The sequence below is a fragment of the Otolemur garnettii genome, unplaced genomic scaffold, assembly GCF_000181295.1.
Source record: "Otolemur garnettii isolate 467f Iridium unplaced genomic scaffold, OtoGar3 scaffold00184, whole genome shotgun sequence".
Taxonomy (NCBI): Eukaryota; Metazoa; Chordata; class Mammalia; order Primates; family Galagidae; genus Otolemur; species Otolemur garnettii.
The window spans coordinates 946,450-973,886 of record NW_003852579.1 but is presented as its reverse complement, the minus strand read 5'-3'; the positions used below and the strand labels follow the sequence as shown (position 1 = coordinate 973,886).

The window sequence follows — 27,437 nt, the reverse complement described above, 5'->3', positions numbered from 1 at the left end:
AAAAGAAAAGAAAGAAAGAACACAGCAAATAGGAGTTAAGGACACAGACTGGAGCCACACTGTTTTGGTTCTAATCTTAGCACTACCACTGATTTGCTACATGACCTCAGGCAAGTGACAATATCTCTGTACCTCATTTTCCTCTTCTAATAGGACAGTAAAGATATATATGTAACACAAAATTGTTCTGGGGATTAAAATTAACACACATAAAGCTCTTAGAACAGTCCTTTCTGATGAATGGGGTGGGGGGAGCACCCTCAAACAGACACAGTCCCTTCCATGAGTCACCACTTACAGCTCCTCTCCAGAGCAAGGCAGCCAAAGCACAGGGAAAGCAGATGGCAGGACTTTTCCTAGTCAAGACCTCACAGTACCAAGAGCACTAACTGCTATCAGCAGGTCACAAAAATATAGGTAAGGAAGAAAATCATTTTTGTTTATACTGCTGTTGAGTACTTTTTACATTATACTGCCTTTAGAAAAAGCTGTAAGTGAATTTGAATATGAGACAACTCCACATATAAAAAGGCTCTGTGTTTGCCAGTACAAGGTCCAAAGAAAACCGGCTGGAGCTAGAAACCAAAATAATAGATATTTGCATAGCTTGTTCTACATAACTTCCAGCAAGTCTTAAAACTTCACTGCTTCTTAATATCTTTTTTTTTTTGAGACAGAGCCTAAAGCTGTCTCTGTGGGTAGAGTACCTGTGGCCTCAAAGCTCACAGCAACCTCCAACTCGTGGGCTCAAGCGAGTCTCCTGCCTCAGTCTCCCAAGTAGCTGGGACCACAAGCGCCCGCCACAACGCCTGGCAATTTTTTCTGGTTGCAGCCATCATTGTTGTTTGGCAGGCCCGGGCTGGATTCGAACCCGTCACCTTAGGTGTATGTGGCTGGCGCCTTAGCCACTTGAGCCACAGGCGCCAAGCCTTAATATTCTTATATGTAAAAATAAAATAGCTGCCCTACGTCATGGAGTCATCAGGATTCACAGAGGAAAATTACTTCAAAATTAAAACCACCTTTATATCGATGGGGGGGATTACAAAATTTTAAGAAGAAGGTTTATTTTGGAGTCATTCCTCAGTACAACAAATTTTTTAAAGCTTGTTGGTAGTATTTGAAGCTTCCAGATCAAAGCCCAATTTTCACAGCATTATTTGAACAACTGTAATGATAACAGTAATTTTTTCTTTTTTGTAGAGACAGAGTCTCACTTTGTCGCCCTCAGTAGAGTGCCATGGCATCACACAGCTAACAGCAACCTCTAACTCCTAGGCTTAGGCAATTCTCTTGCCTCAGCCTCCCAAGTAGCTGGGACTACAGGCACCCACCACAATATTTATTTTGGCTGGGGCTGGTTTTGAACCCGCCACCTCCAGCCTATGGGACTGGCGCCCTACCCTTTTGAGCCACAGGTGTTGCCGATTACAATAATTTTTGGTTTAATGAACACAACAAAGCACACTAAGGTAAAAAAAAAAATCTTCATATTTCTTTGGCAAAAGAAGCTGGCTCTAATATAAATAATTTCTAACTAAACTCTTAGGGGAAAATAAAGTATAATTCTTCCACCAAGTATTTATAACTTTTGAGAAAAACTCTACCATAAATAAAATTTGAACAAAGTCACACAATAAAGGTAAGCTTCAAGTGACTACTAGCTAAAATCAGCTCTTTGACTGTAACTATATTCAATACTGAAAGAATCATTTGTAAATTTAAAAGAAAGCTGAGAAAATTAAATACTTGGATTAAAATTATGCACACATTTGACCTCCTGAGAATGACAATCACTACTACACTTTAAAAGCAAATGTATGCTAATTTCCACTCCCATCTGACTACAAACTGCAGGAATGAACAGTGCTTCAATCCTCATTTTCAGAATATTGCTTCTTTGCTAAAATTCATGCTTAAAAGATGAGAGTTTAGGTAGAAGAGTATATAATTTTGTAAAACATACCATATTAGGATATTTTTAGATAAACTGAATTCTAAATAAAGAACATCAGCCACATAATTAATCTGTATTGATAATAATCACAGCTTTGGTTTCCACCACATGGCTGCAATATAATGAAACAAATTATTTTCTAAACTATATTGAGGGAAATAAAAACAGAAAATTGTAGAGTAACTTATAAAAATAAAGAATATGGCCAGGCAAAGTGGTTCACACCTATAACCCCAGCACGTTGAGCAGGTGAAGAGGAGGATAGCCTGAGCCAAGGACTGGCCTGGACAACATAAGGAAACCTAATGAAACCCTGTCTCTTAAAAAATAAAAATAAGGCTCGGCGCCTATAGCTCAACCGGCTAAGGCGCCAGCCACGTACACCTAAGGTGGCGGGTTCGAATCCCCAGCCCGGACCCGCCAAACAACAATGACGGCTGCAACCAAAAAAAAATAGCCGGGCGTTGTGGCGGGCGCCTGTGGTCCCAGCTACTTGGGAGGCGGAGGCAGGAGACTCGCTTGAGCCCAGGAGTTGGAGGTTGCTGTGAGCTGTAATGCCACGGTACTCTGCCCAGGGGGACAGCTTGAGGCTCTGTCTCAAAAAAAAAATAAAAATAAAAAAATAAAAAAATAAAAATAAATAATTAAAAAAATATTGCTAAAGCATTATAACACAAAATGGTATGAGCACATTATGCATGAACTGTTCAAGGCTGATTTCTAGGAGTAACAAGACAATGAGGGAAAGGTAAGAAAAGAAGGAGGATACACCAGAGATAGGAAAGAACATGTCAAGCTGAAAAAATACTCTAAATTAGGGCTTCTTAACCCAAGATCTTTGCACTTGGGTGAGTTAATATTGCATCTTTATTTTCATGAACATCTACCTGAAATTTATCATGTTCTTCAAGTATGATTATAGGCAAAACCCCCCACATTAACATTAATAATACCACTGTGACTTTACTACAAATAGAAATCACACATATTTTCATGTTACAGTTGTTAGACATGTCAAAATTTTGTTTATGCCCATTATGATAGCTAGTCCACCTACTTCTATTTCATGCATCATAAGATAAAGAAGAAACTATACCATTAAGTTTGTTTTTATAGCTGGACAGCTACTTTCATATATAGGAAAATCTTTGTAAGTTGACCATCAAAAGGGATCATAACAAACTGGTCAACATTAGGAACCAGTTATATGTACATGTAGTAATATCCAGTCTACGAGAATGCAAACTAGTAATGGCCAGTCTCTATGACCACTTAAGGAAGTGGTCAGTGTAGGGGGATGGGCAACTACAGAAAGTCTACTGTAATTAGTTTCATTTGTAATCCTTTCTTATGCTATACATTTTAAAACATTATTCTAAGAAGCAATCCACAGGATTCACCTAACTGCTAAAGGAGTTCATGACACAAATCAAGGTTACGAACTCCTGCTCATATCAATAAACCTTACTTAGGAGTGTTAAATTCAGAGACCAGAGAAGTAACTTAAACAAAATCCAAAGTATCACAATTACCAATGAATGAAGTTTGCAATGAACTAAATGAAAATTACCTTTTCCCTATTTGCAGGCTGCTCCATGTTATGTAGCTCACTATAAGCTGCTAGTAAGTTTTATGAAACCAGCTTATTACACCAAATCAAAGCCCTGACTGAAAGGAAATAGAAGAGAGGGAATTATTTGACAATTTCCAAACCAGATTCCCCTCATAAAAATGACAAATAAATCTACTCTACTGTTTGTAGCTGAAACAGTAAGAAAGTCAAAAGAAAAGAGGAGAATGTGCAAAAAGATAGGTATCACATTAGGCACCTGCTCAAGTCCTCCAAGATCTGGCTTCAATTATCCAATGCACCTGCATCTTTTTTTTTTTTTTTCTGAGACAAAGTCTCACCATGTCACCCTCAGTAGAATGCCCTAGTGTCACAGCTCATAGCAACCTTAAACTCTTGGGCTTAAGCAATTTTCCTGCCTCAGCCTCCCAAGTAGCTGGGACCACAGGCACCCACCACAACACCGGGTCACCTTTTGTTGCAGTTGTCATTGTTGTTCAGCTGGCCTGGGCCGGGTTCAAACTTGTCAGCCTCAGTGTACGTGGCTGGCGCCATAACCACTGTGCCATGGATGCCAAGCCTGCACCTGCATCTTTATCCTCTTCTGCCCTCACCTTTTACTCTAATCAGCCTAGGACCACAACACAATCATTCTCCGCTCCATAATTCCGTTCTCTGACCTGCAACAAAATATTAATATATCCTGCCTGTTCTTTAAATCAGTTGCATCCAACTTCAGTCCTCATTGTGCCTTCCGGGAACCTACCAATTTAGTACTTGGCTCCCCAAATGCTTCACAACTGTTTCATGCAAAACCCAAGGTTCCTGGAAGGACACAACAGTCAATTATTCATATGAGTCAGAGAATGTCCAAACTGCTACTAAACTAACACTAACCACAAAAAACTATACCATGATAATGAAGTCACTCCTACTTTAAAGCTGGTAAGACACAACACTTAACTGTTCACTACTCACTTTTCTTTAACCTAAACTACCAGCCAAACCAACCAACTGCTTCTACATTACCTACTAAACACATACCTGTTATTTTCCAATTTCTAGCCTTTAGTTTTACTACGTTCTTCACCAGAATTTACTATTTCCTCCACCAGAATTTTCTTTTTCTTTTCTTTGCAGTTTTTGCCTGGGGCTGGGTTTGAACCCACCACCTTCAGCATATAGGGCCAGCACCCTACTCCTTTGAGCCATAGGTACCGCCCAGAATTTTCTTTTTCTTGCTGTATAAGCAAGTCTTTCAAGACATAGCTTAAAAAAAAAAAAAAATCACCTCTTCCACAAGCCCTTCCTTCCCAGAGACCAGAGTACACTATCTCTTATTCTAGGGTTCCTAGGACATAATCATAAATGGTCTCTCATCACTTGTCCCACTAGAGACCAGAATACACTCTCTCTTATTCTAGGGTTCCTAGGACATAATCATAAATGGTCTCTCATCACTTGTCCCAGAGTACTACCCTGCACTATTCATATGGCAAATGGCAAAATGAATCACAATGACTAAACTGAGAGCAACTAAAGGAGCAGAAAGGGAATCTTGCTCTATTTATGAAAGAGATGTTTGGCTATAGATGAAACAAAAGCTACAAACAGAAGGTTATAATTCGTAGCCCACAGATCTGTGATCCCAGTTAACTTATCCATAAGATCTGATGTGAAAAGAATTATGTATAGTTTTCTGAAAGAGAGGAATCATAGTTTTTGATCAAATGGAAAAGGACTGACCCAGAAAGGTTAAGTCCTGATCCAAGAAGTAACTTCCTGGATATCATATAGGAATAAATACTCAACATCCTTAGGTAGATGAGTATTTATTACCTTGTGCCTCATACTAATATTATATTACTGGACATTACATGGTAATATAATTGTAACTTTCCAGTAATATCCAGTATCTTTCTTGGGTATTATACAATATAGTTATGGTATATGAAGCATAAGCTAGCATGTTACATCTAAAGGACACCCATAAAACATGGTAGGCTAGCCTCTACAATTCTTGAAAGGGTAGTTTCAAATGTCAATATTGGGAAGTATATTATATACAGAGGATGTGCTAAGACATCATAATAGGAATAGGTAAATGTCCCCTGAAAATCTGGTCTGCTCAAGCAATGTAGAGGACACGGAGGGAATAGGGTCTAGTCCTTGCCCTCAAGGAGCTTACAATCTAGCAAGGGCTATTAGACAATAATCCATCACAACCCAAGGCAGAACAAAATAACTCCTTTTCTTAAAGGAATCCAAAGTACCACAGAATTTAAAGGAGACAGACATGACAAGTTTCTGGTTTGGAGATCAAGAAAAGAAGGCTACTCTGCTATGGAATTAAGTACAAAAAAAAAAGGGAAGGCAAAAGTGCTAAACATTGAAGAATGAGACAGAATGAGACAAAATAGAAATGGAAAGTAGAATAAAACAAGATGAAAAGAAAAAGGCTAAAAAAGGATGGGATAAAATGTAAGAAACAAACACCAATTTCCCATAGAAAAAGGAACCTTCTTAACAATTACTAACTTTTATACATGAGCTTCAGAGAAGTTGAGAGTCTTGATAATACTTCAAGTCTTAGGCCAATAGTTCCCAGGTATGCTACCAGGACACCCAGTACAAGCAAGCCATGGGATAAAGGCAAGCAACTATCACAACATATGACAGTAGTGTATCTGGGTATAATTGTTCCTCTGCTGCAGTAGCCAATATAATATATTGAAATATATTATATTGAAATATATATAATATATTGAAAACCTGAACCCAATAACTTCCAAAATACTGAAATAAGATACATGGTGAAGGCATCCTTGCTTTTATCTTTCTGAATAAGTGATTGCTTTGATAAAATCAAGCTACCTATTTGGGGGTATGCAGAAGTACATTTCTGTTCAAGTTTTAATAATTTTCCAGCCTCCAAAAACATTGATAAAATTATTCTGAAACCAGAAATCAATAAATCAAAAAAAAATCCCAACTCTGATTACAAAGTAATAAATAGTTAAATGAAAGAAAACTAGATTTTTGTTCTTCGAGATTTGAAATAAACTCTTCTCAAGTAAAATGAAAAAGGTAAGATTGGGTTAGACAGGGAATGGAAGCTAAGAACCAAAAATGTCCATAAGGAAGGAAAAAGATGTAGAAAATCAATTCTTATGGGGAGGTAGACATACATACTGGGAACGACAGGGAAATAGTATACACTTCTAGTTTATTCTCTAGAAAAAAATTTGTTACTTAAATCTAAGGTAAATAATGCATATTCACATCATCCTCTCAAGTGATTTCTTTTGGCTAGCTACTTATGGCTATCAATCAAAATCCATTTAATATCAACTATCAAACAATAACTAAAGATACAACTAATCTGCAAAGACCATGAGCAAATTTCCCCACAGACATAAAATTTCTGAACTTCAAAATGAGTTTCAAATCTTTCAAACCTAGAAGTCTGTGTTTATGATCCAGTCCAAAACTAAAAAAATAACAGAAATGCACAGTCCATCAAGCTGCCACAAAGGAGAACTTGTGGTACTTAATAAGACTAGGAAAACTACCTGCCCTGTTTTTATAATCCAAACACAGCTGATTTTCCTTTTAAAAAAATTAAACAGAAGGATCAATTAACCTAGATTAAGAGTACTACTACACTTTCAAAAACAGAAAGCACACATACAAAAATTTCTAGAGACTTATGAATAAAAGAAAGAGCCAACTAATTTCACTGTAGGTTTTCAGTGGCTTCTGTGTGTTTTCCCCAATCACATTCTAACTTTTTAAAAAGGTGCCATACCCTTTATCTATGTTATCTGAAGTAACTCATTAAATTAAAAGACAGAACTCATAAAATGACCTGGTACTACACACTCCTGACAGTGGTAGACAGTAGAGTTCACTATTTTAAAAACAAAACAAACCAAAAGCATCACAACTACATATCTTCAGAGAGATTCATTTAGCATCCCAGAGTGTTGTATTATAAGAGGTAGCACAACCTCACCCATTCTCCCCAGGTGCTGGAGAGAGCGCTGAGCCAAAGAAAGTACACACAGAGCGAGGTGGTTTGTTGCCTCAGCACAGGGACCAGCTTCATGAAGGGAAAAACACAGAGGCTTTGTAAACCCTCTTCACTGTTGGGTTGATATGGGCTGGTTATGGATAGCCTAAAATAATGCCACCCTTCCCCCATACCCCCTTCCTTAGTTACTTGAACAATGTGCTGGCTGGAGGGAGAGTAGAGGGGGTGACAGAGACACACACAGTACCTGTTGTTGAGAATTGTAGTCAAAAAGTCCCACAGTTGCTGCTGCTGAGTCCACAGGTACCTGCGTGCCTGAATAATCAAACTGAAGAGGCTCCATGCCCACATGTTCCATGGGGTCCAAAGGGACACTCTGGGACTCCATGTTGGAGAAATCCTCCACAGGCTTGGCACCATTGGTGCTGGTCAGCTGGGCTAAGCCCTCAGAACCATTCTGGTTTGGACCCAGAAGATCCACTTCATTAGCAGAGTTCTGGCAATTACCAGGGGTACGGCTAAACAGAGAAAGTAAAGGGCATTAAACCTTATTTTGAGTGGGGAGGGACACTACAGCAACCCAAAGAGCTCAAGGACAATGTCCTTGATGTAATTCATTATCAATAGCACTTAAAACTATTTCTATAAAATAACCAGAGATCCTTTATGGTGCTTATATTCTCTAAAAATTATTCTTCTATTGCTTGCATTTCCATCTAACTCATCCCTTAAACTCACATTAACTACTATTAATTACAATCCCTTTACCAAAGAATCCAGAGTTGAGGAACACTGGACGAACTAGAAAACTCACTGCCTGTGGCATCCATGAAAATAATGATCCCAAAATCCAAGTTGCAAAATATAACCCCCCCAAATCAATATCTACTCTTTAAATATAGCAGCCAATAAAAAAATTTGGTTTCCAGGAAAAATTCCTCATCTCAGAATGATCCTAATAAAAATGTTTTTACATATTATTGGTATTACTGACAAATGCTAAAACTATCTCCTCTTCTAAGAAACCAGAAGAAGCAAACCATTTCAAAGTTATACAAACTAAATTCATTAGGATATGTCCCTGCTACGGAGATAATTGTAAAAATTAAAAGTGATGTGAGAATATAATTTATCATCCAAACAAAGACAATCCGAATAGCAAAAAAGGGCACAGGTATAAAGAAGTATTGTTCTGGGTAGCCAAGAATATATCATCACCTATGTAAAATGAATGCAGGATTATGAGATCCAAAAATCAGGCTAATATGTATTACTATTATATTATGGTCAGGGGAGGGTAGCCTGTGGCTACAATTCAATGCCCTTCATCCCTAAAAATCCTGTAGCTGGTACATACTAAAGATAAAAAACCATATTCCTTCTCTCTCTCTCTCTCTCTCTCTCTCTCTCTCACACACACACACACACACACACACACACACAGCAAAACACACCACCACCACCTGCCCTCAGTTAAATTAAGAATACTGCTACAGGCTGCTGGAGATTAAGGGTGAGAGGCCACCCAAACAGAACTGAACTGAAAAGACCTTAGGTGTTGAGTATTTATTACCCTGTGCCTCAACTTTCTTCCAAAGACTGTATGTAGTTCCTTATACATGCAATATACAAAAATTAGGTTACAAATACTATACAACCAAAATTTTTTCTACAAATAATGATACAAATACATTTTAATTTTGGCTTTGGTAGGATAAGAAGGGTAGATGTGTGGTAGGTGTGTACACATAGATACACACACTTTAGCTTTAGACTTACATTAAAATTATTCAAAATTAAATTCTCTATCTGCATATCACTGAACAAAGAAATTTATGTATTTGTTTGGGACGGGGTCTTGCTATGTTGCCCAGGCTGGTCTCCAATTCCTGGGTTCAAGCAATCCTCCCATCTCAGCCTCCCAAGCAGCTGGGACTATAGGCGTGCGCCACCACACCCGGCTAACCTATATACCATAACTAAAAGTTGCCAACATACACAAAGAATACTTGCCAACTGTGAAAGACAAATACATTATTTTAAGGCTGTATTATTAAGTAATAAAACCTACAATCAATTATGACCAGAGATGGGATAAAAAGCATCCATGGAAAGGATATGATTAAGAAAAAGTCATTTAAGCTGCATCTCTGGTACTTCAAAATGGAGGAAATGATACATGACCCACCTACCTCAAAAGGAGCTTATGAGACTCAAATGAGATAATGTACAAATTCTCAACTGTTTTTCCCTCTAACACAGAGGGACGTGACACACCTCCATTAGTAACCACAACCCTCTAATACAGTGATTTGGGACAATCTTTAGAAAATTCCAAAGCCACCTACCCAGGGGATTTTGGTATTTGAAAATCACTGATAAGACCTTTTCTAGAATCATTCTGAATATTCTAGAGCTCTACACAAATACAAAATCTACCATTTTAGAAATAAATCAGGCATTGACAACTTTTAGAAAATTCTACTCTACCAGTTAATTAAACTAGATCAAATTCTTAAAGGGGTGGGTGGAGTAAGAGGCAGTGGGGAGACTAAATTCAAAATAAAACTAAATCAAAACAAACAAAAACCCATAGCCCACATCAAAAATCAGAAGTGTAAAACATACAAACCTAAAATCTTTGACGTCTGCATCAATCCCATTCTGCACTGGTAAACCATTGGTCTTGTCCATCACATCACCCTCCTCCTTCAAATCTCCTAGCTTATCTCCATCAAACGTACCCTTGTTCTTCTTTTCACCTTTGTCGTTTTCATCACTGTCTGCATCCCTTGGGCCCTGTTTAAAAAATAGCTTCAGCTTCACTAATCATCATCAACTATAAAGAGTGGGCAACTGCTGAGGACACCAGACTACACTAGAGACTAGAACAGGATAGTGCCTTGCCCTTTTAGACATTACAATCTAATTAACAAACAACACAGAGGCAGGAACGCTGCAGAAAAGTCTTGCCAAATGGGATAGACAGACATACATTTATGTTACAGAGTTTAGGACAGTCTTCTCATACCCAATGTCCCACCACTCAATTTTTTTCCTTTCTACCCAAAGCCCAGCCACAACTTTGTACCTCAGAGGGTACACAGAAATGGTTCTCTACTCTTAAATCTAACTATAACTCATAATAGGCCCCTGTATGGTGGCTAACAGTATAGAATGAGTGGAGTATTAAGCTGATCAAAAAGAATTTCATACTTTGCTGCTGTCTATGTAAATTCCTCTCTAACTTCTAAATATTGAGCTAAGTGTGGTCTGACATCATTCCAACTCAAATTCATCTTGGAATATATGCCCTACCAACTTGCATCACCCCCCAAATTCCATCCTATAAGCCTCATGTTTTAGGCATCAAAAATTTACCAAAGACCCTTAACTTTAATATTTCCAATGCCTCAAAGCAAGTTAAATGTAACTATAAAATTCTTTCACCAAAAATACACTAAGTACTATTCCCTCACCTGCCTATCCCAAGGCAGATTGTTAGTGAGATATAAGTAGCAACATATTAAATTGAAGCATCTGATGTAAAAGAATTTATCTTTTCAGTGTTTCAAACCATAAAGCTTTAAAACACTGAACCTAAAAGAACTGATCTTGTGTCAGACACTGCCTTCTAAGGAAATTAAGTTTTCTTTCCTCTTACCAACATCCTAAATTAAACCCTAGACAAAAAAGCAAACATACCTTGATTTCCAAAAAGAAAAGATTTGGTGACTTAATATGGTATAAAGGACTTTGCAGAACCTTATATCAAAGGAAGGGTTTAACTTTTACTTTTGTAAAACTAGAGGGAGGCAGCCTTGCTTTTCTCTACCAGTGACTAATGGTTTAAGAAAGAGAAAGCACATGGACCAAGATAAAGTTCCTGGTACAAGAAAAGATCTAACCAACAGAAGACAAGAACTGCTGCGCCACATTTCCAGTCACCAAAACCAAACTTCAGTGCGGGAGGAATAAATAACAGAAGACAGAGCAGCAGACAGTTGTGAACAAACTGAATATGGACAGGCCTATAGATGCAAACCAACAAATGTTCTCAGACTAGCAATTCTTAATTCAGAAAGGGTGACCTGTAGGCCTTGACTTAACACTCTTAAACCTTTCAACTACTAGTTCAGAGTCCATTTAACTTTTAAAGTCATTCTCTGTCAAAAGAAAAACAAAGATTTCCTAAATAACATGAAAGAAGGAACACATATGACAGGAGCTGAAAAAGGATATACAACTTAGCTTCATGCGACATCAAGATGGTAAATCACAGCTTTGGAAGCCACTGAGATGTGCATTTCAGGAAAGAATCTTTAAGTATAGGCTGTTATCAACTCAAGAGGATTGAATGATAGCCAATTAAGCACGTACTGAGAATCCCCGAAGCAAAGACGGGAATAGGGCAAGGTTCTAAAGGCAAAAAGATCTTTAAAACACCAGAAGCAATAGCTCCCTCCACACTGACAGGAGCTATATATTCACTTTTATATCCCTAGCACTAAATATAGTGCCTGGCAGAAGTTCAATAAGTATGATGAAAAAAATTAAAAAGAGCAAAAAATCCTACAAAACTCAACAGCTAAAACAAGAAAGTTCCTCCTGTCCTCCTGTTGCCATTACAAATTAGAGTCCAAGAGGCACTAATTTGGTCTAAATGACAAATAAATCTTCCAGAATCAGAAACCATTAATGTTAATAGCAAATAAGTATAACAAGGATTATCCCACTGCCGGGCCTAAGTAATCTTCCACAAGTTGACAAATCAAGTCACTGGCTCGGGGAAACAGTTCAGCACCAACTTCTTACAATGAGTTCAGAAGGCCTAAAGGCAAAACTGAAAAGAAAATAGGATAAAGCAGCAGCAGAAAGAGTCAACAAAAAGCAAAATAATAGGTGGCAGAGGGCACTAAGTCAGATCAATGGCTCTACATTGTCTTTCCTCAGTGACCCTTATAGGGGCTTTCTGAGAACCTGATCACCCCGCCTACATGCTACCTGCTCTGACCTGAAAACATGGCCACTACTAGTTACCATCTCAACTATACTGCCAAGGGCTAGATTTTAAGTATTTCCCTACAGCAAGCTGACTTTCACCAATATTGTACAGTCCACTACTCCCAAATGTTGCTAACTGATTTTCTACTCTAAAGAAGCTCCTGAGGCATAAGCAGAATAGTAGGTTCCTTCTACTGGGTGGTGGGGGCCCAAGGGAGGCTTCTACTTCTTGACCTGGATGGCTGTTATAGAAATTCATGAAGACAAACATTTATGACATATTTTTCTGTAAATAAGGTTACATTTCAATAGAACGCTTACTTGAAAAAATTCAGGCCAGGTACAATGGCTCGTGCCTGTAATCCTAGCACTCTGAGAGGCTGAGGCAGGTGGATCGCTTGAACTCAGGAGTTTGAGACCTGCCTGAGCAAGAGTGAGACCCCCATCTCTACTAAAAATAAAAAACTAAGGTAAGTAGATCGCTTGAGCCCAAGAGTTGGAGGTTGCTATGAGCTATGATGCCACAGCACTCTACTAAGGGTGACAAAGTGAGAACCTGTCTCAAAAATAATAAAAAAATAAAAAATTCAATAAATTAACAGTGACTCTCAATAAAAATAGTTGGCAGAAGTTTGTCTTCTGAATGAAACCAAGAGCACAAGTGGGAAAATATTCTGTCAAAAGTTTGTTATTAAAAGACAGTGTTGGGGCTCAGCACCCATAGCTCAGTGAGGAGGTTGCTGGGCACATACATCGAGGCTGGCAGGTTTGAACCCAGCCTGGTTCTACTAAACAATAATGACAACTGCAACCAAAAAATAGCCGGGCGTAGTGGGGTGGTGGGTGTCTGTAGTCCCAGCTACTTGGGAGGGTGAAGCAAGAGAATTGCTTAAACCCAAGAGTTTGAGGTTGCTGTAATGCCACAGCAGTCTACCTAGGATGACAAAGTGAGACTCTGTCTCAAAAAAAAAGACAGTGTTGGGGCCAGGCACAATGACTCCTTCCTGTAATCCTAGCACTCTAGGAGACCGAGGAGGGTGTGTTGCTTGATCTCAGAAGTTGGGCAACCAGCCTGAGCAAGAGCAAGTCCTCATCTCTACTAAAAATAGAAAAAACTAGCTGGGCGTTGTGGCAGCTGACTGTAGTCCCAGCTACTTGGGAGGCTGAGACAGGAGAATCATTTGAGCCTAGTAGTTTGAGGTCATTGTAAGCTAAGATGATATCATGGCACTATAGTGTGACAGAGTGAAACTCTGTCCTCAGATAGATAGACAGATAGTATTGGGCTGGAGAGAATAAAATTGGTCTCTCAGAGGGCGGTGCCTATGGCTCAACGGAGTAGGGCACTGGCCCCATATGCCAGATGTGGCGGGTTCAAACCCAGCCCTGGCCAAAAAGCTACAAAAAAAAAAAAAAAGGTCTCTCAAAAATGTGAAGACCACAGAGAAAACAGAAGGGGGTAAAAGTACTAAGTTTTATGGGATTTTTATATTTTTAAAAATATTTAAGATAAGGTATTCACAACTACATAGCTTTAAGAAAGTACTGACACAGGGTACATAGAACCTACATTTTATCTCAACTGCTAATACTGGTCACAGCACATTAGACAGGTCATTTAATTTCAGTCTTAGTTTATGCATCTATAAAAGAGGGACAATTTTATTTAAAACAGTAATTATGACAATCCATAAAATCACACATATATAAAATGTTTATAAAGTACTGGCCATTTTATGAAAATGTAATATAATTATTAGGTTTGTTTTTTTTTTTTACTTCTTCCTCCTGCCCTTCCTCGCCCCCCCCCCAATGTAGCTGAGATAACAAGGTCCGGCTGTCTTGTTGTAGTTGTAGAGACAGGGTCTCACTCTGGCTCACTCTCTCTCAGGCTGGTCTTCAGCTGGTCTCAAACCTCTGAGCACAGGTGATCCACCCGCCTCAGCCTCCCACAGCGCTGGGACAACAGGCGTGAGCCAGCATGCTCAGCCAATATAATTATTAGTAATAAATGAAAGAACTGGGATGGTATTTCTTACATAATACTAGGTATGGCATTCAAGATTTGAAGAATTAAAATGTCCCCAATTAATTGGTTTAACTCTCAAATACAAGTGTCTGGCCAATATGGCCCTCTCTGGAACACTGTTATTTTCACAATACAGTGGTTCTATGGATAGAATTGAGCATTGCAATCTTGTTCAAATTTTCAGTCTGGGCCCACTCCCTGCCCTAGAGATTCTGGTTTACTTGGTCTACAGAGGCTCCTGGCTCCTACAAATGTCATAAAGCTTTCCCTTCCAATAGCTCTGATATGTACCCACAATTGAGAACCAATGTAATTTAAGTCCAACATAAGCCATCAGAAAAGTAGGATTTATATTTTGCTTCTCTGTCACATATTACCTAGGAAATAACTGTACTGAAAAGACCTAATAGCTAGATGAATGAAAAAATAAAAGATTAACAGCATCTTTTTATTATGGGCTTTATTTATTTATTTATTTTGAGACAGAATCTTAAGCTTTTGCCCTGGGTAGAGCGCCACAGCGGCAAAGCTCACAGCAACCTCCAACTCTTAGGCTCAAGCAATGCTCTTGCCTCAGTTTTTCTAATTTTAGTAGAAATACAGTCTTGCTTCTGCTCAGGCTGTCTTGAACTCGTGAGCTACAGCAATCCACCCGCCTTGGCCTCCCAGAGTGCTATGAGATTATAGGCGCGAGCCACCGTGCCCGGCCTATGGGCTTCCTTTAGATGAATGTTAACCCAAAGCTATTATTAGCCCAACCACAAGGTTAAGTGATGTTCTGAAAATCTCAAGAGTAAGATCAAGATGGGTGTTGAAAGGTGCCAGATGTGCACCAAAGAGATGATATTAGAGAAGTGGGAGAGGAACAAATCCAGGTAGAAGAATCACACATTATTGAGGTCAGAATCCATGCACTTATGGCTCAGATTCCTCAAAAAACTCACATAAAGGGAAGAATACTTCCAAATATAGCTATTAATTATTAATGAAATCAGAAGAATTACAATTTACTTACTGCAATGATCTTAAAACAAAGCTCCACATGACAGAAGTCACATTGAATGAGTTAGGAATTTTCCTCCCTTCCTTCTAAAAGAGAAGTATTTTGTGTACCTGTTTAACATATTCAGTACAAAATCCATAACAACATTAACTAAAATACTAGCTTCTCCTGCACACACTTATTTGCTTTTCATAAAATGCCCAAAAAAAGAAATATCAAATTCCCTCCAAGTGTAGTAACCTTCAGCTCTGCTGGTAAAAAGAAAAAAAAACATTCAGCTATCCAAAAATGTGAGTAAAAGCTTGAAACTGTTATTATGGGAAATAGCTTTTAAATTTAACATATTAAATATAATCCCTTTATGAGGAACCCCTTTTATAAAAAAAAAAGTATGGCATATATAGTTAACTAGGTAAGCAATATAGCTAAGAATTGAAATTAGGACAAAATATGAAACCAGGCTCCCCACTTTCCCTCTAAATCTCATTTCTCTCATCCATGAATTAAGAAAGACAAGAGTATCTATAAGTAGTTTCTCTACAAGAGAAACTACAAGTAGTTTCAAGGATTAAATAAGGCATTTCATGAAAGTACAATTCCTTTTTAAAAAATATTCTTAAAAGCACTTTATCCAATTTTCGCATCTTTTTTCCTATTTCCGTTTTCACAGTAGCAACCTCTCACATTCCCACTTTCCCCACACAGCTTAAAAACAGCAAGATGTCTTCTCCCTAGGAAATGCATGGCTCTAATCACTAAACTCTTTGTCCAACAGATTTTTCTGAGGTATGTATACAGAATCAAGCCACCACCAACTACTACCTTTCATGAAACCTGAGATACCATCAATTAAGATACACTATCATTGGCTCGGCGCCTATAGCTCAACCGGCTAAGGCGCCAGCCACGTACACCTAAGGTGGCGGGTTCGAATCCCCAGCCCGGACCCGCCAAACAACAATGATGGCTGCAACCAAAAAATAGCCGGGCGTTGTGGCGGGCGCCTGTGGTCCCAGCTACTTGGGAGGCGGAGGCAGGAGACTCGCTTGAGCCCAGGAGTTGGAGGTTGCTGTGAGCTGTAATGCCATGGCACTCTGCCCAGGGGGACAGCTTGAGGCACTGTCTCAAAAAAAAAAAAAAAAAAAAAAAAGATACACTATCATATTATGTGTCACTAATAAACACTGACGATATAAACCATGACAGAATATCATTTGAAAGATGTATCCCAACTTCAAAATAAACTAAAGTGGGAACAGGTACATTTTAGAACACTGTATACACCAAGCACTGATGTATAAAGATAAACAGTAAGAGTCCTCCCCTCTGCTGTGGTGACCACCAGATCCAGGAGAGGGGTGGGAAAACATCTTAAACATGGAGAATGGTGTTTATTTTTAATAATAGTGGTGAAGACACACACAAAAAGAAAGTTTTATAAAATACATTTTGGCTGGGCATGGTGGCTCACATCTGTAATGCTAGCATTCTGGGAGGCCAAGGTGGATAGACTGCCTGAGCTCAGCAGTTTCCAACCAGCCTGAGAAAAAAAAATGAGACCCCATCTCTACTAAAAATAGAAAAACTAACTGGGTGTTGTGGTAGGTGCCTATAGTACCAGCTACTTGAGAGGCTAAGGCAAGAGAATCGCTTGAACCCAAGAGTTTGAGGTTGCTGTGTGCTATGACACCACAGCACTCTACCCAGGGTAACAGAGTGAGACCCTGTCTCCAAAAAAAACCCACAACTTTTTAAGTCTTCTAGTTAAATGTCTAAAAGCTTAACAGTACAAGCCAGGCACGGTGGTTGATGCCTGCAATCCTACCCAGGGTGACAGAGTAACTCTGCCTAAAACTAAAGAAATAAATAATGAAAGGTTGACACTACGAAGCAGAGCACGTAGATTTCTTGCTTAAAGGAAACCTAATGAAAGGGCTCTAGTCTATAGGTAAGTTTCTAATATCCTCTTGATAATTTATTCTTCCAAGCAAACTATATCTTATAGCAGTGCTCACCAAACTTTAACATGCATGCAAATCACCAGGGGAAGTCTTGTCACAAATGCTGGTTTCGATTCAATAGGTCTGGGGTAGGAATCTGAGATTCTGTATTTCTAATAAGCTTCTAGGTGACACTAATGCTCCTCGTCCACTAACTTTCAGGGGCAAGACTTTTAAGGTTTGCAAAGAATCTTCGTTTATAGTATATAGCCATACAAATTAAGACTTTGTTAAATTTTGACTACCCCCACTTTGTAGGAGAGAAATTAAGGTCCAGTTGAGACTCAAATCCCTGAAACTTTTATCTGCATTACACTGTAAAAAGTTCTAAAATAAAAATCAATTAAAGTAGCACTAGTTACCTAAAATACATGCAGTAAAGCTTAAAAAAGCAAGTCATCAAATTTTGTGGCACAAATGAATTGCTAGTGAATGTGTATGCATACTACAGGTCAGAAAGCAGTCACTGTCTACAGAACAAACAGAAAGACTTTCCCTCAAGATATTTTTCAAAAAAACTTTTTTCTGCAAGGTTAGGGTGGTTTTCACCTTACTTGAAGTTTAGAGTGGTCTTCTCATTTCCCTGAGCTTCTATTTTAACCAGCAAGAAAGAAATCATGATCTGCTTTTCTAACTGGCTCAATTTCAGTATGTTTGAAAACGATCAGCTGATGCTCCAGAAGACCAACAGCAGCTTCCTTAGATGGGCGATTTCACCCAAGGGCCTCCAAAATACAGCAGTTACATCCAATTTTGTTACCACTATGAACTATTTAAATAAAGGATAGACAAAGAAGAGAAAAATAAAAAACTTAACTGATTTTTTCTATCATTGTGAAAACTACTGCCCTCAAGTTTGGAATTCGTATGTGGAATACTACCAAAAACATACCGCAGGTGCTAAGAACAAACTGCAGTTGTCAGAGTCAGTCAGCCTGAAGTATTCTTATCACAGAAGCCAAACTACTAGACCAAGTTTGTACAAAGTGAACTCAAGGAGGCAGGAAAGCTAAACAAAGAGTTTAACAGCTTCTTTTAAGCTGTAACCAAGAAACCTCACTGAAAATGGAAAACCACTGCAGAAAGAGATTACTTTTGTCTGAACCACCATCTCCTTATCTGTTGTCAGTATATGAGAATGACCTGTAAGTACTCGCTTTGAGATCTATAATCACTATGCCTTGAGAGATGGTATTTTCAGGTTTCAGGGGATACTGGAAGTAACAGTGCAGACTCCCAAAAAGTAAAGTACTACTCTTTTAGAATAATTATCTACAAGAAGCAGATTATCTTCCTTGTTCTCTGAACTCAATACTCTGAATAACAGACTAGATTTAAAAAGAAAGAAGAAAAGGAAAAGGCTCACCTTTTTCAAGAAGATGCATGTATATCATGACAACCACAAAGTGATTCAGGTTTCCATGAACAGAGCTTTGGTCAGGTGTCATCCTAACCAACAGGCAGAGCAAAGGAAGGTTAGGAATAAGATTAATAGAGTATAACCACAAAGCTGACAAGCAGTTCACTGATCCTCAGCCCTCTGTCCACCAGAAGCCTGTACATGCCAACACATGGCTTGATGTCACTGGATCAGTCCTCCTGTAACACGCTAGAGATGCAACTTAAGTCAAACTATAGGATAACATCTCATTAACCACAATATTCCTTCTGAAAAGCTGGAACACAGGTTTGAAAAATATTCATTTATCTTTACACGTATCTCAGAAGCTCAGTAAATTATATGACTGTAAAAGAGAGTCCAATTTTCTGATCTCATCTATCTATCCTGAGGTCTTAACTTCTACTGTAGTCACAATATTTTTATAAGAGCTATTCAAAAAAAAAAAAAAATCCACCAGTCCAAAAACAATTAAAGATGGAAACCACCAAAAGAAACAGCTTTTGTCATAAAAATAACTGTGTATTGAAATGATTGTTTAAAAAAAGGAAAACAATAGGCAAAAATAATAATTCAGTCTATCATTTTATCTAATTCCTACTACTTTTCTGCCTCCCACAAACTTCACAGTAACCAGACACACACCTCCCTGGCCAATGCCCAAGAATTAGAACTAGGTCATACACAACAGAAATAACAGCCACAGTCACAGGTTCCAGTTCACCACAGTAGCAACTTACTTAAAGCACACAACTAATTATTTTCCTCCAATAAATGACAAGTTACAGGCAGTGTTCAGAAGGTAACACTTCCGCTGAGCAACCTGTCCTCATAAAATGAGGAAAAGTGCAAGGACAGAAAAAGAGCTAAAGATGGAATGAAAAAAGAAAAGTAACTCTGTTCTTCCAATGAGACAACAGGCAAATGATAATATGGCCTGATCCCATCCTTCACATCCAAAGGATAGATCTCATTCTTCCCAAGCAGCCCCTTGGGAAGGTTCAAATAAAAAGAAGCCATTTCTTAGCTGTTTCATAGACTACTAAACCTAACCTAAGTCTCTGTAGGGTCAAAAGAACCAATCAAGTCAGCTTTAATGGCTAGTACACAAGAACTGTACTTGACACTTGAGTAAGCTACACCAAAAATGAATTGCTGCTACTCTAAAAGAAGTTGAGAGTGGGTTAGGGAAAACAGTAAGAAGACTCTGATACTTGGCAACAGATGTATGACAATAAAAATATTGACCAACAAATGTTATAAAGGTGTTATTATAAGTATTGAATAATAGTTATGAAGGCAAAATTATTAACATGATTTGGAAGAATCACTGCTAACAGGTGGTATGAGCCAAAAGGACTTCAGAGAGAGAGGTCTTTAAAAAGGTACAAAACAAGTTTGAGTCAAGAGAAAAGGAGAGAAGACAGATTCAAGGTGCCCCTCATGGCTTTCCAAGCTGTGACTTAAAGTATGAAGCCAGTCACAGAATACAAATGGGGAGACTCAAATGGAAATGTATCTTTCAGACTTTCAGATCTAGTAAGTAGAAGATATAAAGAAATAGTTTTGAGAAAGTGTATCAAAGATGCTTGAAGAAGGCTGCTTAATACTTAAAAGGGAGAGGAGTAGACAAAGAGGTTGCTTTCACTGCAATTTAGTATCAGAGAAGTCAATGATGATGAACTCAAAAAGTAAAAATAAAAAAACAAGTAAAGAATTAACAGAATGTCTAGGTTCCTAACAGGTATGAGAAGTAAAGCTATTTGAGGAAGGCCAAAGATGACCAATTCTACGAAGTCTAGCTAGGAAACAAAAAATGATCTTATAGATTAGATTCATTTTTAAGTTTCTTGGGTAAAGGTAAATCACTGCACTCACATCTGAAATTTCTACTGACAACCCAAATTCAGCTTTAAAAAAAGTCTTCTCTTTTTTCTTTTAAACTAAAAGTAGTGTTTTCTAATAGATCAATCAACTTTGATCTAAATTCAGTTCTTACCTCACATTATTATCAATGTGCCTCCAAAAAAACCCATTATTTCTCTATTTTTAAAAAGTTTAGTTTATGTTCCTACTATGTTTGCTGAGCTCTATTTATAGTGTTTTAAAATACCCTGTAATTAGTGCTGTGAATATCTAAAGAAACTAAATAGGCATGTTTTGCTTTAGGAGAAAAAAAAGAGAGAGACAGAGAGAGATAGGAACAAGTTCCTCAAGCCAACTTACAAATCCTCCTTTTCTTAGACAGGAATCGCCCGGGGATGAGCTCAACACATACTCCACCATGCTAACGCCTAGTCCCCCACTCTCCGATCGTGGGGACAGTACAGAATTGACCTCACTGTTCACATGGAAACTCTGACCAGGTCTTCTCTGCACCATGATTGGCTGGGAAACTGAATGATCTACAAAAAAGATACACAAGCATGATACAGTGCAGCCAAAGGCTCAAACAAATTATGAGTGATGTCTCATGGATAAACCAATGACTGGGAATCAGGAAACCTGCTGTGATCCATTGAGCCAAAACCTCTTATAGTGTCTTTCCCTGAGTATGACATTCAACATAAGCTAAGGAAACAGAACACACCCTCATTTATATCCAGAAAAAAAAGAGAAATACAGCATTCTCATAACTGGTTTATCTACCTAAGTGGATAAAATAATGTATATCCCTTTCAAGTAGCAGGACTTCTATTTAATATACGTTATTGATAATATTACTAAAACAAAATATACTTTTACTGCCCTTTTTAAAAACAACATAATTTGGTCTTTTCTGATGACTCAATGTCATCATGAAGTTCTGTTCTTACAATGTACTGTGACGCAGCACATCAGCTTTTGGGGTTTTCTGTCTGTCTCCTTCCTATCATCCGTCACTTCTTTCTGCTGTCAGTGTGTCTATCTCTAGAAGTTGCCCCCATCCTTCTTCAGGGATAGTCTGTCAAAAAAGTGTCCATGCCCAGTGACTTGATTTGGTCCCAATTTGCATTTAAAAATAGATCATCCCATACACGGTACACAGGGGAGGGGGTGAAAAAGAACATAAACCTTAAATGGCAGGTGTGGGTTTTCTAATTCCAGGTATGCTGACAGCAGTACAAAACAGAAAGTTAAGCTCAAATTATGGTCATTTCAAATAAGACCATTGCCCTGTGGCTAGCACTTAAAAAAAAGATTTAATTTTGTGTTAATTATGTTTTAATAAATTACATTGTATAAGCTCCTTAACGGCAATTATACTACAGGACAGGACATTGCTTGACATGCTTAATGTCACTGATGTTAAATTCATGACTTGCCAACTGCTGAGGAAAGGAGCTCTAAGACAGGCATAAATCACAGTACAGATGCTAAATCTAGATTACCTGATGTTCCCCAGGCACTGTCTCGCCATTGATCACCCAGGAATATTCCTTTTGGTCCATCTTTGCTGGATTCATCTGTTTCCCAAAACTTTTTACCTGGCAAGAGCTGCTGCAAATTAAAAATAATAGATGCTTTTAAAGAATTCATAAAGGATGAACGTACAGCAGTCAACACTTTCTTTTAGACAAGAGTATTGAAGATGCTCATGTGCCCTGAAGGTCTTTAATCAGTGTTCTGACTACATAGCTGTAGTCAGAGCACTACTGTATATTTGATAAAAGCCACAGAAAGGCAGGGGGTGGAAGGACTTGAGATCAAACCACTCAGTAAGGGCTCAGTTTAAATATCTGCATTTATTCACTCAACCCATGGCAAGATTTTTAAGGAAGAGGGAGAGAAACTAATTTTGGCCCAATAAGCTAACTGCTAAGCGGACTCTTATTTTTTAAAAAGTACCTATTAGCACGTACAACTATTAACGCTTCTGCCTGTATGTACACTAACTACCATACAAAGTTACTCAAGGTGGAGCACAAACCCAACTGTGAATCTCAGCTATGAAACACTGGAAGCAAAATACACTTCCTTTATATACAAGAGATTCTATTAGCTAAAACCTCTCCTGACTACAACCTTAACCAATTCCAAGATATTTAGAGAGACATAAAAACCATTCCCCAATTACCAGAAGGGAAATAAAATCTCCTAATCTCCATTAATTTTAACACTGTTTGGTAATGCCATTATTGTGACTGCACAAATCATTCTATTCTTCACAGAAATGTAAGCCCTGGCCCTAAACCAATATGAGAACTTTATTAAAGCTTCAACCAAAGAAATGCCAAGTACCCTTCAAGCAAAACATAGTTTTACACGAGAGCAAACAAAGCATTAGTGATCGGGTTTAAAAAGTATAATTCCACTAGATCCTCATCTTTCTTGGATCTGTCTGGTAACTAACTTTACTCACTAAAATGTTCCCTCTTCCTTTTCAACTGCTGTTACTCAGACAAGAAACTAAGAAGTTTCAGATAGTATTTAACCACGTTTTTGCTTTTGAATGTAAAAGGGCACAACTAGAGAGTTGAATTTCTCAAAGGAATACAATAAAAATCTCCGAAGCACAAAACATTTGCTCTTCTTCTTGACAATAAAGGTTTGACTTTTCAATTTAATCCAGAACCCAGTAATAATAGAAGAATAACTGAACTCTGCCCTCACTAAAAGAAATCTCAGCTTGCCAAATCAAATTTCTAGGTCTCTCAGCAAAATTTTAATCTACCCTTAAGGAACACTATAAATCTATCTCATGGACAGGATTTACCACTGGGACCAAAGCAGTTTCCCACACACTTCAGGCCCTAATTTGTCATTTTCTAATCAAAGATGATGATGACAAAAGACACATTTGGTCCAGCATTTAACTGCACTGACACCTAAATTCCTTAAAAAGGAACAGTTAGTAAGGAGTAGTAAGAGTAACAGTAAGGAGTAGTAGATTCCAGGTGGGCCTCTCAGGTCTGTCACCTCGAGAGGATTTAGGGGAGATTGGGGAACAAGATAAAATAGCAGAGGACCCAGTTCAAATGTGAAGCACTGGACCTTACAACTCTGAAGATCCAGTGTGAAATATTACAAACTGTCCTGGACCTCATTCTCTTTTTACTGATGAAGGAAATATTTTTAAGATTGCTCAGATGATTAGAGATCCTACCGATGAGTGCCTAACACAGCTGATTCTCAGTAAACATATTCAGTGGCATCAAGACCTCAGAGAAATAGCCATCAAATCACAGACAGAATACTGAAAACATATTATTTATTGTATTACTTAATCGTAGAATATGCAAGGAACAATTCAAGAATTCCTGTTTTTAACCTGTTTGTTTTCTCCTTTTAGTCTCAAAAATGCCCTTTCCGAAGACTGCAACTAGAATTTCTTTCCCCATTGGTTGTGCCTGTAAAATTCTAATTTTCTCCTGCATTTTGTAAGGAATGAGCGCAAACAAGAGTCCACATTAACTACTCCTTTGTGTTTCAGAAGAAAGAATGTCAGGACAAGGGTCACTGCACTTGCTGGTTAATTTTATGCTCCACATAATAGTGGAAAGAGAACAAATGTAATCAAAACCATTTCTGTCCTTTAGATTTTTTAGCTGTTCATCCTTCTCCACAGAAACTCTATTCAAAACTCAGGGAACAGCTTCTCAACGTACCAGCCTCCATATGCAAACAGGTAATCTTGCGGACAATTTGTTGAATTGCTTACTGAAAGCCTTCGAGTTGAAGGCTTCAAAAATCAGGTCTGGGATCCTCTCATCTTTCACAGTAGCATGTCAGCTGTCATAATGTACAAAGCCAAAAACACAAGTAAACACATAAGCAAAGTTGTTTCCAGACTAAATTCCCTCAAAAGGAAACAACACAGCAAACATGAAGCAGAGTGCTAAAAAGTTGAGATTCAAAGTAGTAATCAATGCAACAAAGTTTCAAAGGAATACACACCCAAAAACAAGTCCCTAGCTCAGACACCAAGAGGCAACCATTTCTCCCACTATTATATCATCAATATAAATAGAAATCCTAAATAGATGCGAGGAGCAGCCCAAAAAAGTACTAGAACTCCCCTAAGATTTCACAAAGTAACAACGAGAAGAACAATAAACTGTTATTAATGGAAATAGCAAGGAATTAAAAGACCAGTTTGGAAAAGATAAAGAAAAAGGAGGTTGGCCAGGCTTGGTGGCTGGCACCTGTAATCCTAGCACTCTGGAAGGCCAAAGCACATGGATTGCCTGTGCGCATGAGTTCAAGACCAGCCTGAGCCAAAGCAAGACCTAGCTTCTGAAAATAGCTAGGTGTTGTGGCGGATAACTGTCGTCCCAGCTACTTGGGATGCTGAGGCGGAGATCTGCTTGAGCCCAGGAGTTTGAGGTTGCCGTGAGCTGTGAAGCTGTGAAGCCACAGTACTCTACCAAGAGCGACAAAATGAAACTCTGTCTCCAAAAAAAAAGGTTCGGAACCCATAGTTCAGTGAGTAGGGCACCAGCCACATGCACCAAGACTGTGGCAGGTTCAAGCCCAGCCAGGGCCTGCTAAACAATCAGGTACTCGGGAGGCTGAAGCAAAAGAATCGCTTAAGCACAAGAGTTTGAGGTTGCTGTGAGCTGTGATCTCACAGCACTCTATGAGGGTGACATAGTAAGACTCTGTCTCAAAAGGAAAAAAAAAAGAAAAGAAAAAGAAAAAGAAAAACTGAGACAAGACTCAAAGTAAAAAAAGAAAAGAAAAAGAAAAAGGAGGTGGGAGAAGAGGGTCACAGCATGCTGGTGGTTGGGTTGGGCGACAGTGGAGAGTTACAAGGGTGCTCTGCAAATTGGGACGAAAGCAAAATACTGTGCCAAGGGACTTGGGAAAAGACAGAAGAAAACTTGGCAAAGCTCTTAAATGTCTTTCTTTCTATCTGACACAGAACCTACCCTTTCTTTCCTATCAAAGCTTATCTATCTACACTCAACTGTTGTGACAAGTAGCACCTCAGATGACTTCTAAGGATCTTTGCCTCCATGTACTTGTGACTTTATGTAATAATCTCCCTTCCCTTTATGAGGCACTGGACCCAGTGAAGTGCCCCTAAGAAATAACATAAGGCAAGTAGACAATGGGATGTTACTTTCTAGAGTATGTTACAAAAGGCAGCCCTTCCATCTCACCCTCTGTTTGTTCACTTTGATGAAAACTGCTGCTATACTGTGAGCTGTCCTATAAAAAGGCCTACATCACAAGGAACCAAGAAAGAACTCTAGACAACAGCACATTAAGAAATGAGACCCTCAGCCCAACAATTAACAGGTATTCACATCAACCACAGATGTGAGCCTGAAAACAGACCCTACCCCAACCAAGGTTTGAGATGAATTCAACCACAGTCGAAATCTTGACTGCAGCTCAAGTCAGAAGCTGAAACAGAAGATCTAACAAAGCCATTCCTGGGTTTCTGACCTATACAAACTGCCAGCTGTTTTTCTGTTGTAGCTGTTGTTTTGTTTTTTTGTTGTTGTTGAGACAGTCTCAATTTTGTAGCCCTCCACAGAGTACCAAGTACCAGGGTGTCATGGCTCCACTGTTCACAGCAACCTCCAACTCTTAGGCTCAAAAGATCCTTTTGCTTCAGCCTCCAGAGTAGCTAGGACTACATGCACCCACCAAAGCTGTAGCTAGGCTCGCTGCCAGCCACATACACCTGAGCTGGCAGGTCCGAATCCAGCTCGGGCCCACCAAACAACAATGTTGGCTGTAACCAAAAAATAGCCGGGCATTGCGGCGGGGACCTCTGATCCCAGCTACTTGGGAGGCTGAGGCAGGAGAATCACTTGAGCCCAAGAGTTGGAGGTTGCTGTGAGCTGTGATGCCACAGCACTCTACCCAGAGCAACAGCTTGAGGCTCTGTCTCAAAAAAAGCCCTATTTTTTTTTTAGAGAAAGGGTCTCATTCTTGCTGAGACTGGTCTTGAACTCTTGAGCACAAGCAATCCACCTGCCTGTCCTCCCAGAGTGCTAGGATTATAGGTGTGAGCCCAACCAAAACTGAGTTTTAAACAATTGTGTTGTTTTAAGCCACTAAACTTTGGGGTGATTAATGTAGTTGTTAATATGAGGTGTTTTTGTCTATTTCAAACACTTCTTTAGAAGTTAAGTCTTCAAGAAATACTTCTTATTACATTTCTAATATTCAAAATCAAGTTCTGGAAATAAAATGCTTTTAAATTTAAAAAAAAATAATTATCTCCATTCCATTTCACGATCTCTCCTACTTTGTCTTATAGACTTTCTGTATTAAAAATGACTGGCTTGGCTCGGCACCTGTAGCTCAAGCGGCTAAGGCACCAACTACATACACCCAAGCAACGAAAAAATAGCCAAGCGTTGTGGCAGGCTGGCTATTGGACCAATTCTGAATTCCTGTTACTTGGGAGGCAGAGGCAGGAGAATTGCTTGAGTCCAGGAGTTGGAGGTTGCTATGAGCTGTGATGTAACAGCACTCTACCCAGGGCGACAAAGTGAGACTCTG

The 27,437-nt window shown here is 38.7% G+C and overlaps 1 protein-coding gene across 12 annotated transcripts in view; it reads right to left on the bottom strand.

The window, feature by feature from the left end:
- The window catches only part of PUM1 (pumilio RNA binding family member 1), a 132,588-nt gene that overhangs the window by 44,643 nt on the left and 60,508 nt on the right, over positions 1 to 27,437 (bottom strand). For 8 of the 12 annotated variants that reach the window (XM_023507470.1, XM_023507472.1, XM_023507476.1 and 5 more), the window contains exons 4-7: positions 22,367 to 22,475; positions 21,222 to 21,400; positions 10,193 to 10,359; positions 7,808 to 8,078 (exon numbers count right to left, since the gene is read on the bottom strand). In XM_023507470.1, the coding sequence (XP_023363238.1) occupies positions 7,808 to 8,078; positions 10,193 to 10,359; positions 21,222 to 21,400; positions 22,367 to 22,475 (726 nt within the window). The remainder of the gene's footprint in view (positions 1 to 7,807; positions 8,079 to 10,192; positions 10,360 to 21,221; positions 21,401 to 22,366; positions 22,476 to 27,437) is intronic. The other 4 variants (XM_023507478.1, XM_023507480.1, XM_023507479.1 and 1 more) reach the window with 2 other exon arrangements.